The following is a 19219-nucleotide window of genomic DNA, read 5'->3' as shown; positions in this document are numbered from 1 at the left end:
TATGCGTAGGGGCAGCCAGGGGGCTCCACTCCACACACTGCCCCCACTCCAAGCACACACACCCTGCCCCAGTCCGGAGCCCCTTCCTGCACCCTGAACTCCTCATTTCTGGCCCTACCCCAGAGCCCGCAACCCCCAACCAGAGCCCTCACCTACTCCCGCACTCCAACGCCAATTTTGTGATCATTCATGGCCCGCCATACAATTGCTATACCCAGATGTGGCTGTTTGGCCAAAAAGTTTGCCCACCCCGATATAGAGTAGCTAAGATCCACAGTGCCAAAGTTACAGTATGCCTCATTCATTGAGCGGGAGTGTATTTCCTGCTACATTCATGAGACTGATATTGTCCTAATGATGGGACTTACAACATTTACTGAAGAAGGATCAGTCAGCTCTGCAGTATGAGTAGGTAAACTGAACCACTGTGTGCAGTCAGACTGATGTAGATCCTGGATTAGCCTGTATGATCTCAGAGTCCTATTCCCCAAAAAGAGACTTTTATGCATGTGCCTTCCCTCTGAGGATCTCCTAGTACTTTACAGACAGTAACGGGTTAACCCTCGCCATGACATAGGAATTACCACTATTTTACAGATGGGTAAAACAGGGCACAGAAGCTCAGTGACTTGCCCAAGGCCATAAAAGGAGAACTGTGGCAAAGCTAGGAGTACAAGATGCATTGTTTTTGACTGCTAGTCCTGAACTTTAACCACAAAACCGTCCTTCCTCTCTGGAGTTTCAGCTGACTTTGAATTTTCAGACTGCTTCTCTTTCTGGTTACGCTTTCACTGACAATTGCTGATTTTACTATAAAATGGTAAATGGGGCTCCTATAACATGTCCTGATGTCATCTTTTTCAATGCAGAAACATAACATGGCACACTTGTAATCTAGGGCATAAAAGTTCAATTAATTAGTTTCCAATTAACTTTGCATTTATCATACTAGCTGGCAATCATTTTAATGCAACATGGACACCACTAAATTGCAAAATAATTACAATGACAAATTTTGTTTTGCTTGTATGAGTCATTCTACCATTGAGTCTAATTACCGCTGATACTTTATGAGCTTCTTCAGCACAAAATAATCACCACTTGTCTCTTTATGTGTAAAAAATAATCAGTTGTCTTTTAAGGTGTGAACTATAAATAGCGATAAGCAAAATGGCTACGTAGACCCTCAAAAGTAAAACATGAAGCAATTCCTATGTGTAAGATAAAGGTGCACAAAACAGTCTGTCCTGTGAATTCTGAGTATGAGACAGGACAATCACATGGCTGGAAGGTCTCTTTCTTCAGACTCGTACATCAGTCCTGAGTATCTGAACTCCAAAATGGGATTTTGTGCTAGGAACTCTCTAGTTGTTCGTGGGTATTGACAATCTGGATCTAGAAAGAGTTTTGCAAAGAGGCCTCATCTTCACGGTGGACCAAAACAAGCCCCCCAAACTCATCCACCCTGTGGGGTGTTTGAAATCTGTGTCTGAATTTTGCATCTTGAGCCCAACACTAGTTAAAAACTGGGACCAAATTGAATCCCAACCCCAGTTAAAGAGTGGTAATGGAGACAGGGATTAGCTTTTCTCCCGGCCCCTTAACTGAAGCTAAATTGGAACCATTCTTCTGTGAATTCTATAGGAGGAGATACGTCCAGAAATTAGAGTCTGAACAGAATTAGTCTGTAATTTTCCCCCGGGGTCTTTTCCTTTACAGTATGAACAGGACAAAGTATCATGATAAAAGATGGCTCAATAGTTGTAACTACTGAAATAAAACAGATGAGATTTTCATTTTAAAGTGATCATTCACTAAATTGTATCTGTGTTTCTCTGTTGCATTCATAATGCTAACCCTAAAACTGGGTTGTTTCTGATGCAAACATACATAGATTTTTCCACCTCCAAAATACCATAATCAAAGGAGGACAGCACAAGCTCACCTTGACCTAGAAAATAAAACACTTCCATTTGGGGACTCAGCACAACATCAGGAGTATTAAAAAATAACCGCCTTTAATCTAAAGATGGTTTCCTTTCATTAGAAAAGAAAAGGAAATTTGCAGCTGCGGCAGGTGGTCCAGCACTAGCAAATTTCTGCCTTGCTGTGCAGTTTATGGGAAGGCTGTCAGAGCCAAAGGAAAGCAACATGTTGTGTTAATGGCCTGATCCTGCAAGGTGCTGTTCACCCTCAACTCCCACTGTGAGATTTGGTGCTCACCATCTCTTGGAAACACTGAACACCTTGTAGGATTGGGCCGTAACGGCCTAGATGCAGAATGAACTCTGTTTTCCTATTCCTCTAAGGGAAGCAATAGCATTTCCTGTAGCCAGTGCAGCAAGGAGGATAAAATGTCAACATTAACATGCAATGAAGGGATATCAAATGTATGCATGGCTTCAATCGATTTAACATGAATCAGTGAACACATTCAGAAAACCCAGCTATCATTCTAATAACCAGTTTCCTGATGAAGGTTTCCAAGACAGTGGTGGCTCTGTGTCTGTCTGTCTGTCTGTCTCCAAAGAGGAAATCTGAAATGCCTCATCTGCAACAAAAATCTTACCTGCATGCAATGTTCAAGTGTCACAATTTAAATCACAGTGTCAGGAAACACCAGACTTACAAGGTCACCAAAGAAATAATGTTGTGAAATCTCAGCTGTATGCTGAAAGGCTTCCAGGGATCTTTAACCGAAGGGCTCAAGATCTTAGGTGCATACATCATCTGAAGGACAAAACAATGTCCCGTAACACCACACTGGGGTGTGGGCTCAGTACTAACACAGAGGTACTAACTCCGGGGTCAAACAGATGAGGGTGTCATACTTTTCCATATTGTTGACCACTTCTTAGAGTTTGTCTTGCAGACACCTGCCCTGCATCAGCCTGTCTGTGGCTCCCACAGCAATTGGTTACATGGAAAAGCAATACTAGGAAAGGTAGGCATCTAGCTACCTTTTCTGCCATTGAAAGTCTCCCCCTGTATGTTTAGCTGTAGCAGCTAGAAACAAACAAGGAGAAGCAGCAGTATGTGATCTGCTCCACAGATGAGCCATAGGTTACAGTTTGGAACCTACCAATCTGGGGTTTTCTTGAAGGTCTCCCAACCAAGTGCTAATTAGCACTGACCTCGCTTAACTCACAAGGAGGATCTCATTACTCAGAATGGTTTTCCAGCTCAGAAATTAACATTAAAAAAACTACCAAATGGAAAGGCATAATTAGGGTAAGTGACCATCATTTTCAAACTAGTCTGACTTGACTTCTTGTTCCATCAAAGAACCAATTTCCTGACAGGACAGGCCATGCACTAGAACACACTGTCCAGTCCTGCACTCATTTGCAAGCAGGATGCAGTTGTGCAAAAAGACAGCAAACTCAAGCCCTCTGTTATTGCTGACAGAGGTTAATCTTGGGGATTTTTATACTCATGGGAGGGGAAGCTTTCTAATTATGGCGCCAGACATTCATACAATAATATATGTGTTCGTATAACATTTGATAACTCCAATACTAGAAATAAATATAGCAACTATGTGAAACAGCGAAGACTCAGGAAGAATGATAAAGGGTGAAACAAGAGGATATACTATAATGGTAATGGGGAGAAATTAAGTATCTGTTGACAGATACTTGGGGGGAGGGATAGCTCAGTGGTTTGAGCATTGGCCTGCTAAACCCAGGGTTGAGAGTTCAATCCTTGAGGGGGCCACTTAGGGATCGGGGGCAAAAATCAGTACTTGGTCCTGCTAGTGAAGGCAGGGGGCTGGACTTGATGACCTTTCAAGGTCCCTTCCAGTTCTAGGAGATGGGATATCTCCATTTAATAAAAAAAAAAAAAAAAAAAGACAGTGACTGCTATTTGCTAGAAGAGTCTCTCACCAGAAGCCCTGGAAGCTCCATTTCATGGAATATTTAAAAGTAGACTGGACCAGGCACTGGAAATATGCTGGAAAAAATACACTTGTACTAGCAGGGCATGTGCTAGATGAGCCAATCAATCCTTTCCATCTCTCCTGTTATGCAATTCTATTAACTTTATGACAGGACTCGCACCAACTATGCAGGAGCAAATCAATGGGTAACAAGTTTGTAGACAGACACTGGCTCAATTCAAAAACCTTGTTAGCAGTGAAATCCTCCGTCAGAGCATTACAATGTAATTGAGCTTCCCTGCAATTAAACTGGTCATAACAAGTCACTGAAGGCATAAAAATTCATCTCCCAGCATTTTCACCAACTCAATTTGCTTTAGAGAGCATATCGCAGTACACGCAGACAGATAGGGAGGCAGCCAGAGGGACCTCTTCCTGGAGTGGCCTCACTTTCATTGTAACATTTCTCTCTAATCGAAGTCTCAGACTGCTGAAAAGACCACAACAAATCATACATACAGGCAGCATGAACAAGAACAGTTACTTACCTTACAACAATGGTGCTTCTTTGGGATGGGTTGTCGTATGGGTCCCATTGATGGTGCGCATGGTTAGGTCTAGGCAGGTGCTGAGTACCAGGGCGATGTCTGCCAGGGAAATACTGGGTATTTGTGAGGAGTGTGTCCAGGTGCTCTGTGAGGGCAAGTTTCATCTGGGCTCTAGCTTGAATTCCTGGCTACCAAAGGGAGATTTCCCCTCAAAGAACACATACACATGCTCCTCACAAATACCCAGTATCACCTTCCTACTCAGGCCCTACTCAAATTCCGAGATAAGGAATGCCAGAGGGAGGTGAGAGGTAGGGACACTGCTGGTCAAAAGATTTCCATCTCACGTGCATGAACACCACCACAAGTGGGATCCACACGCAGACAGGCTCGAAAAACCCAGCCACGCTCCAATACAGTTATAAGAACCACAGCGCACTATCTTTACAGGCAGCCACAAAATGAACCAGCTCAGTTATAAACATAGTTATAGAAAAGCAGCCGTGCCCTTCCTATTCTGTGAACTTGGGACAAATATTCATGATCAGTGATTCTCCAAGAGAGCTCATAAGGTCTGGTTTGTATAAGGATCTGGAAGTTTAGGGGTTTATTCAAATTTTTCCCTGAACCTTCTTAGTCTAGAAATCTGGCTCCAGTTTCACAAGCCAGTCCCTCAGTCCCATCTTTCATTATTTCATTGTTTGTGTTGCTGGAACTATTATCCAGTCCCGATCTGCGCAGAGGGTAAATGGAATCTCTGTGCACCACTTAAGTCCCCCATATGCCCCATTTTGAGGCTTATGTGAGTCAGGGCCTTGCACTAGCCCTCTGTACAGGGTGAATTTGACCCCCAGTGCTTTGGCAATTCTGATGCTGACCCCAGATGAAACTAGGAAAAGCACCTACTAAAACAAACAAACAATCATAAACACGTTTTTTAAAAAGTCTCAAAAATGTTAATTGATTGGAGTTCTGGGAAAGCGTCTAAAGGATTTTATTTTCAATCTGAACCAGTTTGTCAGACTAATATGTTTAGAAACCACAGGATAGTGTGGCTGTTTTTTAAATCTACCTAGAAAACAACTTATTCTCTAGGTTCTTTCACCTCTTTCCTAGGGCTGAGAGAATATTTTATGAATAATTCATTGATGAGTTTTGCTTTTCTCTCAGTTCACAATTTTTCTGCAAGGAGCTCATGTTATTCTTAATTTCATTCATTATTCACCAAAACATTTCTGTGGAGAGCTCTTCCTTGGTATATTGTTTGCTCATAAACCATTCCAATAACTGAGGCCCAAATTATGAATTGCTTTGACTGGACACACTGGGAAGAGAAACAGATCATGGGATCTGATCAAATGAACAAAATTCTTAGGACTCAAGTTTCTGGTGCGAATATTTGCAAACAGGAGAAAGGATGGTCTTCTGCTTAGTGTGCTGGCCTGCGACTCAGGACACTCATTTCCTAGTATGATCCCGAGCAGATCAATTAATCTCTACGTGCCTCTGTTTCTCACCTGTAAAATGTTTCCTTACAACACAAGGTGTTGGGAGGATAAATCTACACATATGCATTCGGATACTATGTAACGAGAGCAGTGCTTAATTTGTGCCAGGGCTTTCCAGGGCTGAGCCCTGGAACCTCTAAACTTGGCATGCTATAGCCCCGGCACCTCTGGGCTTGCCGCGTCACTTATGAACGTAAAAATATTGCTTGAGCCCCAGCACCTATTTGACTGAGCACCGGCACCTCTTTCATTACAAATTAAGCACTGAACGAGAGCCAGGGGTATATAGATAAAACGAATTCATTTGAAATCGCTTTCCATGCGAACTTTAACATTCATCTAGAACTTGCATTTCAGCACACATTTCTGCTGGTAAACTTGTTTGCTTGAACATTTGCCAGGAGAAAATATAAAAGAGATGCATGCACAGAGTCGAAGCAAATCAATTAAAAAAATTTATTAAAACTTTGCTGATTTTTCCCCCCATTATTCACCTTGCTCTATGAGCTACCAATATTAATACAAAAAATCTTGTAAATACTAGCAACATGTCTGGCTGCAAGGTTATGTTTCATTTTAACATAAACATATCAAATAAATGTCTTTACCTTCCATGCCACACCAATCCCAAATACTTAAAATATTGAGAATTAAATAAATCAAGAAAACAATGACTTTTATTTAATAGCCAGAGCAGAGAAAGAGACAATACTGAGTAACACACTGATGCTCCCTGACCCTATTCCAATTCCTAAAATGTCCTATCTTTACCAAATCTATAACATTAAATGATTCAAGGTTTCCTCTAACTCTAGAGATATATGCAAGGAAGATTTCAATTTGGATTATTCGGAGGAGGATTGGAATTCAGTCTGTGAATAGGTTAGGATACTTTATTAAAAAAAAGCAAAACATCTTTATTTTGCTTGACTTTCAGCATACTGAATAACTTGTCATTGGAGAAAAGGCAGACTATTTCTCTCCCTGGAATGTACATAGTAAGTCTACAATTCAAATGGGGAAGTTTGTAACGTAGAAGGATTAATACATTTTACAAAGAGTCATCATTTCTGGTTTATTAGACGGAAGACAAGAGAAATGATTTAAAGGGAAAACCACATATCTAGATAATTCTCTATTGCACAGTAAAATGCTAGATAAATGACTCACTTGTGTATGTGAGACTTATACTATATAGATCAGGTTTTCCAGATATTTATAAATAAAATTTAGCATTCTTTAAGATTAGTTACACTTTTTAATAATCTGTTATTTATGAACTGCTCTGTCAAAGTATATTGTGAGACACATTTATGCAAAGTGGAGCCCCACTTGCATATACAAAAATGTGTATTTATGTGGACATCGGCTTTTATGCTTAATTCCATCTTGGCAATTTCATGCACAAATGGTACTTATTTCCCAAGCCATTCTCATCAGTCTTTTGACACAAAGCCCTCTGGTTTCTATTGCATTAGTCAGAGGACATAAACGACCACACTTTTGAAAGCAATTCTGGCTTCTAATTTTGCAGTAGTTATTAACTGAAAGATCAAAGAATGGAATTTCAGGTGAGGTTTTCAAAGCATTCAGAGTTGGTGTAACTCTGCTCCCAATGAAGCCAATGGGACTTTGACTTTGATGAACTGAGAGCTAGGCCAATGCTAGCCCTTTTGAAAATCCCACTAGAGACATCTAATTACCTGCTCCTTGGGTGCAACTGCAGCATTTTATGTTCTGCTGGAAAAACAAAGTAACTCATAGTCCAGTTGAGACCATTCAAATATTTCCAGAAAGATTGCTGAGAAGATACAACTCTATACAACAAAATATTTATGCCATCATTTACTTCATGTGTAATTTTCACTTGATTTATAAACCGTCCTAGGGCTTTCAAGGTTTACAAGATATTAACAGGAAATGTCCTCTCTGAACATGTTATTACAATGCTCCCATTACTTTAAATCAGATGGCGAGAGACAACCATCTTGCTAACTGAGGCCTCTCCAATTAGTTGCTCCATTGACATCAAGCATGCATTGCAGTTGATGTATCAAATTTAATCTTTTCATTATTCAGGCAGTCTTCTGAGCTAGAGTTTAGGATGGTGATGATAAAACGATATGCTTGAATGGAGCAAAAGGAAGAAATCCACCGGGAGAAGTTTAATGGATCTTTGTCTGCGACACTGTAAAGATTTTTGCCTTTGAGATGCTAACAGATAATTTTTCACATGCTGCAGAATTCAAGACTGTTTCTAAACCAGGGTTTAGAAACAACTGCAGTCATCAGCTTTTACAATATAGCTTGCAGCATTGGCAATACATAAGCCTATACACATATAGCCATTTGATGACACAAGCTGATCATTTATTTTCCATTTTAAAACGCTGATATCTAAACTGCTGATGCTTTGGCCACTAAGGGCTTTTTAGAATAAAAATGAATGATTTTTATAAACTCATTTGTTGTCTATATTCGTGTGATGCCAAATGTCTTCTAGATATTGGTAGGAGGCAGACACTTTATATAAAGACTATCATTAGCTAATGTATAAGACAGATCTTTCTAAAACAGAGCAGATAACCCGGTGAAGGTATTTATACTGATGGATTATTTTTAGGCAACAGTTTCATAATTTCCATGCATCATCAGTCTTACAATTTTATCCCATGGGCATTTAAGATTTGCCTCTTGAACTCCTTATCTACGGTAGCAGTAACACAATAGCACTTGTTTCTTACAAGGCCATCTCAAAAACACACTGTTCACTCTGATGACAACGTCCCTGGTGTTGTTACTTTGATAATGTTTCTGCTACTATCCTATTTACCCTTAGTGAAAATGACTACAGGAAAAGTATTAACCATGCCTACTTTAGACCCACGAGCTTGGAGAAAACGTATCTAGCCACACTCACTTGCATAACATAAGCTACAATAATAACAACATCTCACCCGCTTGGTGTAGTCCATTGCTTTCAGAATGGAGAGGTTAAGGGTCTCCAGGGAAGCCAAAACATCTTCATAGTCTCCCATATGATCAGCAAAATAATCTGGAGAACCAATAGAGAACATAAAGGGAAGACTCTAGGTTAACTTAATACTCCAGTTCTGTTCAATGTTACAAGAGCCTTTTTGGTGAAGAGACAAGGTTATGAAGATTTTAATTACATTTTAAAATATATATTTCTACTATGCTTTGCTTTGAGAACCCTGAGCTAAATTCACAATAAAGGGGTGGGTGGTGGAACATCCTGTAAAGTCCAGGCCCATTGTGAAGAGAGGCACAAGCCAAAGAAATTACCATTGAAAATAGCTATTAACTTGGTGGTAGTTTTAAAGTTCTTTCATGTCCATTTCCACATTTTACCAAAATGCCAATTTTTCTGAATTACTGCCAACACCGGGGTGTACTGGAAGTCTCATAGAAATCCAGTCTGTCCACTACACTCCTCACCTCCACCATGAGACTCCTAGCTTCCTCAGCACAAAAAAGGTTCAAAGGTGGTCAGAAAATGGGCCAGATCCTCAGCTGGTGTAAACTGGCATGACTCCATTGAGCTCATTGGCTCTACACCAATTCATAACAGCTGCGGTTCTGACCCTATGTCACCCGTTGCATTCTAACTGGAACAGAATCTGTGAATGGAATCACTACTTGTGCAGATTTCTGACAACATTTCAGCATCTTCAGTTGTTTCAGCATCTTATGCCATGCAAGGAAGCGAGCGGGTGCCAACGGGGCTATGGGCCTACAAACTAAGGGTCTGTTTTTGTGTCAAAGGCACACACTGCTCTATGCTGGGGGAGTCTGAGGTTTGCCTCGTTAGGGTACAAAGGTCCAATCCCCCATTGCTTTACAATGTGCAAAGTATGATTGATACCTGGTAGCACTATTTGTCACCCACCCTGTAAGATGTAAATGACTACACAAGGTGTAAGGTCGTGGACAGTTTCAGCCCATAGATCTCAACATTATCACCCTTGAGAAATTTCCATAACAAGAAAGGTACTCATATGCAGTGTCAATTCTTTAAAAGTGCTGAGCCCCCTACGTGCTCCCAGAGAACCCCAATGGCAGTTGTCCACATTATGGCTTTTATCTCATAAATGGCAGCCTCGTGGCACTACAGGAAATGCTTGAGTTACAAAAGCACAACAACACAGTACCTGAAAACATTCACCTCTAACTTATTTTTGAACTTCCCTGTTGTGACACTGACAGACCAGCTCAGGCCAGAGCCATAGGCCAATTCACTTGTGTGAGAATATCAAATGAGTTAAATGTATTAGTATATGTTCAGGCCAACTCACTTGTGTGTTAAAAGAGATCTAAGGAGATGTTAATTGTATTGTTTTCTCCTCTCTATAGCCTGCTGTTTACTATTACATTACATTATGCATGCCTGGTAATTAAATAACCTTAGATCAAAGTGCAAAATACAGTAGGAAGATATATATACACAGAGAACATGAAAAAATGGGTGTTGCGGTACTAACTATAACGAGAGTAATCAATTAAGGTGGGCTATTATCAGCAGGATAATGTGGTATGATTTTAGGTTTAAGTAACCTTGTATCACGAAGTTCAGTTTGTCTGGGTGGCAACATACATTGGAGAGGCTAAGGAGACTGTCTGTGACTTCATGGTGAGACTGGTATAGTGATCCAGGAGTTCACATCTGTTACTGGTTTAGTGAAATCTAATTATAGAACATACCACCACAGTTTGGGGTGTCTGCCCTTGTTTTCTGATAGTCTGCCCTGAGATAGTCATTCACAATGGTGAGCCACTCCAGACAGCGTGACACCTGTTAACACTTTTTTCCCCCAGAAGAACAAACTCCTTGATTGCATGGCGTAAGTTTGACTCTAGGCACAAAGCTGACTAGTTTCCATGTAACTGGCATGAACTAGAATTAAAAGCAAAACCCGGTGCTAGTATCATTCCTCAGCATCAAAAAATGAAAATTAATATTGAAGTGACATTTCTGCAGAAGTTGGCTATAAATAAATCCCAGGAGACAATTCCATTATTTAGCTTCTTCTGGCTTAATTAAAACTGCACATATCTGTCTGCAGCCCTAGAACATCTCCAAGTGGCTTGCGTGGCAGTGATTGGAATGATAGCAAAGTGACTCTGTGATCTACAGCACCTCCATGCTCAACCAGAGATAAGCCAAACAGCTCATTTTCAGCAGCAGCAGCAGATTGTATTTTCACATGAGCTAGAAAAATAAATCACTCTAAGGAGTAGATATCAAAAGAAAAGATAAAGAAAATCCATTTCGTAGGTGGTCAAGTGAAAGCTCTCACGTGGTCCTTAAGTTCCACAGACAACAACAAAAAATCTACTGGTGGCAGGGGATAGCTCTAAACAATGTGTATACTGTGCTTGGTTTGAACTCATAATTGCAAGAGAATGTTTTTGAGAGCCCAAAGAAATAGAACGGTTTGTATCCAGGCTTGGAGTTACGCAGGACCAAATTTTGCCAGCAGGTATGAATTCGTAGCCTTAGGTTTTATGTGTGATTAACTTGTGAGCAATTTAAATTACCTCTATTCTAAATGTTTCTGCTTATGAATTCACCATGCAAGTCAAGATCCATGGAGGTAACTCTCAATGGAAGGGTAGCCACAACAAAATACGGACAGGCACATAAAATGGGAGGACTTCCCCCAAAGGGCCACACCACAGCACTGTCACTTGCCCTGCAGGAATTGTGGGTATATGTTAGAGCAGAACCTAAAGAATTCTTATTTTGCTGATCTGCATGCCTCTTTCCAGTTTTAAGGACAGATTTAAACACACTGGACTAGTGTGATCTTACCAAGACTTATATATATATATATATACACACACACACACACACTGTAGAATTGATATGCATCAAATGTGATGTTATTAGGTTTCACATAAAGTGCCATGCTGCAGATGAGTTTGTTAATTGTGACTGTAAGATTCCAGTATGCATTACATGCTGGAGCTGTTCTGATGTCAGAAGCTGTCTTCTAAGAAGCAGTTAAAATCCTGGAATACTTCTCTCTCCTCCAATATTTTGATCTTAAATTTGATCTCCAAAGGTACAATAATAGATTTCATTATTTTGGAAAGTATAAATCACTGGTAGCACGTGCCAAATATATTAAGGGTTTGTGATTCAATAACTTTTTTTTTTTAAATCAAGATTGCTGGATTATTTTATAATTTGAAAAACATTTATAACACATTGCTTGGTCTTTAGTGGGAATTACAGAAGTTGTGTTGAAAGCCACAGGAACAAAAATGGTAAGCACCAGTCATGGGATCCATTATAAGTAAGGCTACAATTTAGTCACGGGTATTTTTAGTAAAAGTCATGGACAGGTCACGGGCAATAAACAAAAAGTCACGGCCAGTGACCCATCCATGACTTTTACTAAAAATACCCTTAACTAAATCTTAGGTGCTGAAGGAGGGAGGGTGCTCCCGCAGATGCTGCTGCTCTGGGCGGGGGGGTAGCCTGGGGCCTCGCTGCTGCTGCTCCAGGCGGGGGGTGACTCAGGGCCCCACTGCCGCTGATGCTGCTGGGGAAGGGGAGGCAGCCCGGGTGGCCCTGGGGTCAGCCGCGCCAGCCGCTCCGGAAGTCCCAGAAAGTCACGGAATCCGTGACCCCTGTGACAGACTTGAAACCTTAATTATAAGATGTTCCCAATGTGCCTTTATAGGCCCCAATCCTGCGAACATTTTGCAGGACTGGGGCCATGATTTGTACATTGTCAACATGAGGTTATTATACTTTATTATTTTCTTACTATTCTCCTACTTTCATTTTTCAGTAGATTTTACTGGTAATTTTAGGTATTCAGTTTATTTGCATTATTCTACTTATTCCTCCCACTGAAGTAAGTAGGAGCAATGACACATCCAGGATGTTCTGCTGATTCATCGTTTCTCCTCCTCCAGAATTAAGTTGGTCACCTCAGGGGTCAAGGAAAAAATGTTCTCTCTTATTTCACAGCTGTCCAGGGACATTATTCAGATGGGGGAGGAGGGACCTGGGCTCAACAGCCCTGGGACTCACTTCAGATTTATGTCCTATGTTCCTAGAGCTCATGCCTCAGTGCTTCAGTCAGCTATTGGCAGAGGTCAGGATGGGCCTTTTTTCTCCCTCCAAATGTATCCTGGCAGGGTTGGTTTCTTTTATCTCCTTCCTCTGAGGCACCAGGAGATGGCCATGCCTGGAGATAGGACATTGTGGGGACAGGCCAGGGCTCCTACATGGCTCTGAGCATTCTCTCTCTCAGATGCTTGCTCACATGCTCAAGGTCTAACTGATTGACACTAGGTTGGGAAAGAGAGTTTCCTCCCAAGTCTGATTGGCAGTGAGACCGGGGGGGTTTGCCTTCCTCGGCAGCATGTGGGTGGGGGTCACTTGCCAGGATTATCTGCGTATATCTCACTTAATCATTTCCCTGCATTGTGGGGCTTCAGGAACCAGTGCATCTCAGTCCCTCCTATTATCTGCCTGTGTCACAGTAATTCTGTGCTGTAGTTAAGAGCTCCACCTGGGAGCTTGCACACCTCTGGTATGAAACTGAGGCCGGGGGGGAGGCTCCCACCTCCCCTAGTCCTTCCCCCCCCCCCCCCCAATTGGTGCCCTTGCAATGGAGTTATTCACAAGAGGAAATCCTATTGTACATTTCATACGGTCGTTCTTTCCCCATCCTCCTACTCCTTTAAAAACAGAATAATTTAAAACAAAATAATTGTTTCCAGTGAGTTAGACCAAGTATGGCCATCCACAAAACACAATCTAGTTGCAACATCATGATCCACCTGTATCTGAACAGGTAAGAACATTTTGTGTATTAATGTAGGACTTTGCAAAATAGCCCCAAACAGCCCCCTGCGGCAGACAAATGAGATTTTATTTCTATTCATAAAATCTGCTCATCAGTTTGCACAGCAAAATGCTGCAAAACCATCTTCCTCAGAACCTATGTAACTACCCCCAAATAAACAGACACCTACAACTCTTTTTTCCAAGTAGCTTAATTAGAGGGATCGTTAATCAATCCCACATATACTCTTCATTCCCAGGTAATGTGATCTCACCCTGGACGACAGCTGTATAATTTTCTGTTTTATAGGATTGTCAGAGAAAGGAAGGTCTCATCAAACAATGCTGCTTTACCTCTATTTTCAACCTAAGTTTATAATGTGATCTGCAGTTACTAGTTGAATGGGGTGGGAAACAAGGAAGACCAATTAAACAAGGAAGGTGGAGTGGAAAAACATGTAACTGGCAAATACAAGAGATTTTATTATAGACTTGATTTCTCATATGTCAGTTTCAATGAATGGGACCAACTAACTTCAGTGCAACTAGGAATTGGCTCAAAGTAAGTTAGGAAATAAAATCTGATTTATTGGCTTTAGTATGACTCCCCCATTGAACTCCATGCCAGAATCATGGGTTCGTCTCAGCCTACCCCACTTTGCTAAATAACAAACCATGCCTGACAAGCAGCTCACGGTTTTCTCCAAAGGTATCCTAGTCTTATTACAAGCATGGGATTGTTGACACAAAAAAGTTGCACCATTCTAATTTAAGGTGTGATTTTTAAACCGATTTAGTTTTAAACTGTTGCAAAAGGCTTTGCAGATACTGAGTTCAGTTGAAGAGTGTCTTATTTAAATGTAGTACAAATGAATTAGGAAACCCAAATAAGCCATTCTTCAACTGAAATTAGCACCCACCCCCCCATTGCAATTTCTTCTGTCGACAAGGCCTGGCACTCTAATAAGGACAGACAAGTCTTTAATAATGTTCAGAATAAAAACTAACTTCCATAAGATCAGCTCAAACCCACCGGAAAGCACCGCACTGATTGCCGGAGTCTGATTAGAGTCTAGATGCTGGATTTTTAACTACATAATTGCTGTCTTTGGAGCAGCGGTGGCTCCAGGCACCAGCACTCCAAGCGCGTGCCTGGGGTAGCAAGCTGCGGGGGGTGCCCTGCCAGCAGGACCGGCTCCAGGGTTTTTGCCACCCCAAGCAGCACAAAAAAAAAAAAAAAAGCCGCGATCGTGATCTGCGGCGGCAATTCGACGCGAGGTCCTTCGCTCCGAGCGGGAGTGAGGGACCGTCTGCCGAATTGCTGCCGAATAGCTGGACGTGCCGCCCCTCTCCGGAGTGGCCGCCCCAAGAACCTGCTTGGCAAGCTAGTGCCCGGAGCCAGCCCTGCCTGCCAGTCGCTGCGAGGGCAGCAGTCAGGCAGCCTTCGGCGGCTTGCCTGCGGGAAGTCCGCTGGTCCCGCGGATTTGGTGGCGGGAACACCGAATCCGCAGGACCGGTGGACCTCCTGCAGGCATGCCGCTGAAGGCAGCCTGCATGCTGTGCTTGGGGCGGCAAAAAAGCTAGAGCCACTCCTGCTTTGGAGGGATCTGTGAACGCTATAATGGTAAAGCCACTGATGCATTGTGAAGGTTGTTTTATATGGATACTTTTTTAATGTAATTGTTCCTTTGTGCCATCTTGAAGGAGGTACAGGGAATGCAGCTGACAAGGTATTGTAAAACAAAAAAGCAATCTTCTTCTTCCATCTCCAGGCTGAACAGCAGAAAAAAATTCCTAACAGTGAGGGGTCTATTAGACTGTGGAATAATCTCCCCATGGGAAGTAGCAAAAGCCCCACTGCATGAGTCATTTAAAATCTAGACAAAGCACTTGAGAATTCACTGTAGGAAATAATCCTACTCTATTCTAGCTGGGGAGTTGGATAAAATGTCCGTATAGATATTTTCTACCTCTAATTTCGATGAACAGTGGGGGCCGCTCTGGTGATTATATGTACTGTAGGCTACCCGCTGTAAAACATTAAGCTTTGCCTAAAGACAAATATGTAATTGGTACTATAAAGTAATGCTGTTTTATTGAAGCCTGCAGATGAGATGGTGCCTGAAATTAACCACATATTACTGAATGTTATCTGCTTATTTTTGGGTACAGTTCTGTGCTCATTAACTATATTGTAAAACTTTCCCAGCGTCATTGCTGAACAAGAAAGCCAGTACAATATGTTCTAAGAATGCACCGCTCAGGAACGGCAGGGCATTATACACAACCCCTGATTCCAGCATATAAATGACATCTCCACTGCATAGGCTGATAGAGATTGTGGAATCCTGATCAACTAACATGAGGCTCTAGTGAGGAGAGTTGGGGGACATTTTATTATGCTATGATCAGAGAAGGGTGGCAGCAACCAATCCCTCTGCAGAGCCCAGATTCAGCCCTAAACCAATGTATTCGGCTACCTAACGTCTCCCTTTAGAGGACAAGGTCCGTCCAGTTGACTAGTGAGTTTGGAATGGCCCCAGCCCCTCCATTATTTGAGGCTCCATTGATACCTGAGGAACCAGTTTATCAAGAGCATCTGCGGAAATGGGAAACTGCATAGTGACGTAAACCACAAACTATGCTAAAGCACAAGGGCTATGGAGAGTACTTACTTTCACTGGAAGGGATCCAAGATTGAAGTGAATATTGCTGTATGAAAGGTAGAGAGTGATTAAAAAGGGGGCATGATTAACTATATTCCACCCCACCTCATGCCCCACTCTTTAATTCACTTACACCAAGATTTTAAAAACCTAAAGTTAATTCCCCTAATCACCCTGATTTCCAGAGATTGCCAACCACCCAATTTTTCCTACTGAAGTCAACAGAAAGTGCTGGTCCTGAGCGTATTTGAATTCCATTATTTATTCATGAACCTATCTTTAGTCCCCTGTTTTTTAAAAGGTTGGCCCTCTTCTGTATTGGAGTGAAGTCTGTGTGAGCCTTGTTAAAAATAAAGTTAAGAAAAATCTACATTAACATTTGCTTTTACTGAGATAGCGAAAGGGTACTTACCACACAGCTCCTTTGTATCCACATTGCTGTCAGATGGAAGAGGCAAGTAAAGGGAGAAAGCAGAAAAACGAGTGTTTAATATAAAGGAAATATAAAGGACCTATGTAGAATTTTCCTAGGTTTTTATCATTAGAGATGGAAAAAATGCTCACAAACTTTGGGAAAGTTCTGATCCAGATCTCAACTTTAAAGCTCAATCCCATCTCTGTTTAATACCCACGCTTCTGATAAACCACCCTCCAGCTAGCTATTAACAGTCTTTCATGGTTTCAAGCCTTTAATAAGTTCTTACAGCAGAGCAGTGCCGGTGCCAGACATAATACAATCTGGATACACACAATTCAGGCTCAGTGGTGAGAGGTTCCTCAGCTGCCAAGTCTGGAAGGAGCTGTGACATTATTAATAATTATTATAAGCATTTATAAGGCACCCATTACCATCTCTGGGACTTTCTTCTCAATTTGAACTTTTGTGAGATTTGCCAGAATGTGACTATATAAGCAGCTTCCCATTCTGGTCACGTTACTCCTCAAGCACCCATTACAGGAATTCTTGCACCTTCTCAGATGGGATCCTAGACGACTGGATCATTCCTCCTGTCTGGTCTGGCAACTCCTATGTCCCTACTTGTTTAGCAACAACGGCTCTTAATGGATTTTAAAAAATAAAAATAAAAACCAATGGACATTTCTAGTCTTACATTTTGTAAAACGTTCTTTTCATAAGAACGATGGTCCAGACTATCCATGTCCTGAATGCCTGAGGAAGCAAAGAGCCTCCTACCCCTTGACCCCCATGTAGAAGCCAGGTATAACTACAATCCTTGAGCTTACTGCACACGATGCAGCCCCCTAGGCATGCACATACTACATGTATGTAAACAGTGTGTGCACACATGTAGAGCACAAGATCAGGAATTAAAGTTTGCAACAAATCTATTTGTCATTCAAATCCCTCTACTATTGCAATCCCCATTTGAGACTTGAAAGGAATTTGAAACATTTTCTTAATAGAATTCTTCTTTATCAATCCATTTATATCCAGGAAAGCTATTTGCTTAACTGAATTCATTCTTGAGCTGCCCGACCTGTCGATGTAAGTGGAATATGGAGAAAGAGGTTTTTAAACACTTATTTCATTACTGGAGGTCTCTTCTCAGTCTTACTGCCACCACCTACTAACTCTCTGGAAGTGCAGGTAGTACCTTGTGCCCTGGGAAGGCTTCAGTTAGAAGCAGCCATTGGCAGATATGGCATTATAGTTTCAACATCAACTGCACAATGGAACCAAGAGAGGCATCCATCTCTGCCATGCCTCTGGCACTTCCCACATGTCGCTCCCATTCTCTCAAAATTCTGTTTTTCCTTCACGGATTCTGGGAGACAAAAGGGGGTTCTGCTCTCCTGGCTGCTTGTAGGTTTCTCTTCTCAAACTCTCCTTTGGATCACTGATGTTTTCCCGTCTCTTTCTCCAACACCTTTTTAATCTCATACCAGCTGCTGTGGCCCTCCCTTCTCCCTGCTTTGAAGCTTTCCTGACCTTACCATTCACTGTAGTTCTTTTCTCCAGGTGTTTAGTGCAGCTGTGACAGCTACTCTTTACAGGAGCACGGAGAGAACGGGAAAGGTCCCAAATATGTTTCCCACTTTGGTAATGATTTGGGGGGAAAGAGGGGGACTGAAGTTGTAAAAGCTTGGAAGGGGGTGTGGGAAGAAGAGAAAGGGAATCTTGATTCCCGCCACCCATCCCTGTTTTCTAGCTGTGTACATGGAGATTTCTCCACAGAGTTGAATAGTCTACACCCAGAACACCCACCACTTCCCTTAGGAGACTATTTAACATTAGAACAAACTTCCTTAAGGAGTGCCCCCGAGCTCAGTCAACTAACCAAGAACCTTCCTGAAGAACAGCACAACCAAACTTGAATATTGTACTCAGGGGCAGCCCTAGACTAGCTGCCAGCAACTGGTGCCCTAGGCGAACCATGCAGTCAGCGCCCCCGACCCCCAAACCCCAAGGGCAGATCTAGGCTGAGGTTTTTGGTAAACTGTTTTGCCTCTTTTTTCTTTTTAATGTTTTTAAGCTTTTTTTTTTTTTAAAGAGAGGCTTAATTATTCAGTTTGTCCATCTGTCCAATCACTGTTTCTGAGATCAGATAAAATAGAGACACAAAATTTTCAAAATAGACTTATACACCACAGCTAGATGATACTTCAGTCCGATTTCAAATAAAAATGCATTTAAAATGTTAATTGTAATTTTTGTTATTACAAATCCAAAATCATCCATTACACTATCCTGCTTTAACTGCCATTACCACCACATCCAATATAGAAAGAAATAAGAAAACTCTTCAATGAACTTTAACCTGTATTTACAA

The 19219-nt window shown here is 41.7% G+C and overlaps 1 protein-coding gene across 1 annotated transcript in view; it reads right to left on the bottom strand.

Annotated features, from left to right (window-relative positions):
• Positions 1-19219, bottom strand: part of NECAB2 (N-terminal EF-hand calcium binding protein 2) — a 298228-nt gene that overhangs the window by 127512 nt on the left and 151497 nt on the right. Inside the window, exons 4-5 of the mRNA XM_054049452.1 lie at positions 16840-16865; positions 8894-8991 (exon numbers count right to left, since the gene is read on the bottom strand). Coding sequence (XP_053905427.1) covers positions 8894-8991; positions 16840-16865 — 124 coding nt within the window. The remainder of the gene's footprint in view (positions 1-8893; positions 8992-16839; positions 16866-19219) is intronic.

The sequence above is a fragment of the Malaclemys terrapin genome, chromosome 14 (genome assembly GCF_027887155.1).
Source record: "Malaclemys terrapin pileata isolate rMalTer1 chromosome 14, rMalTer1.hap1, whole genome shotgun sequence".
Classification (NCBI taxonomy): domain Eukaryota; kingdom Metazoa; phylum Chordata; order Testudines; family Emydidae; genus Malaclemys; species Malaclemys terrapin.
Note: the sequence above shows the minus strand (reverse complement) of the source record. Positions and strands in the feature narration are given on the sequence as shown.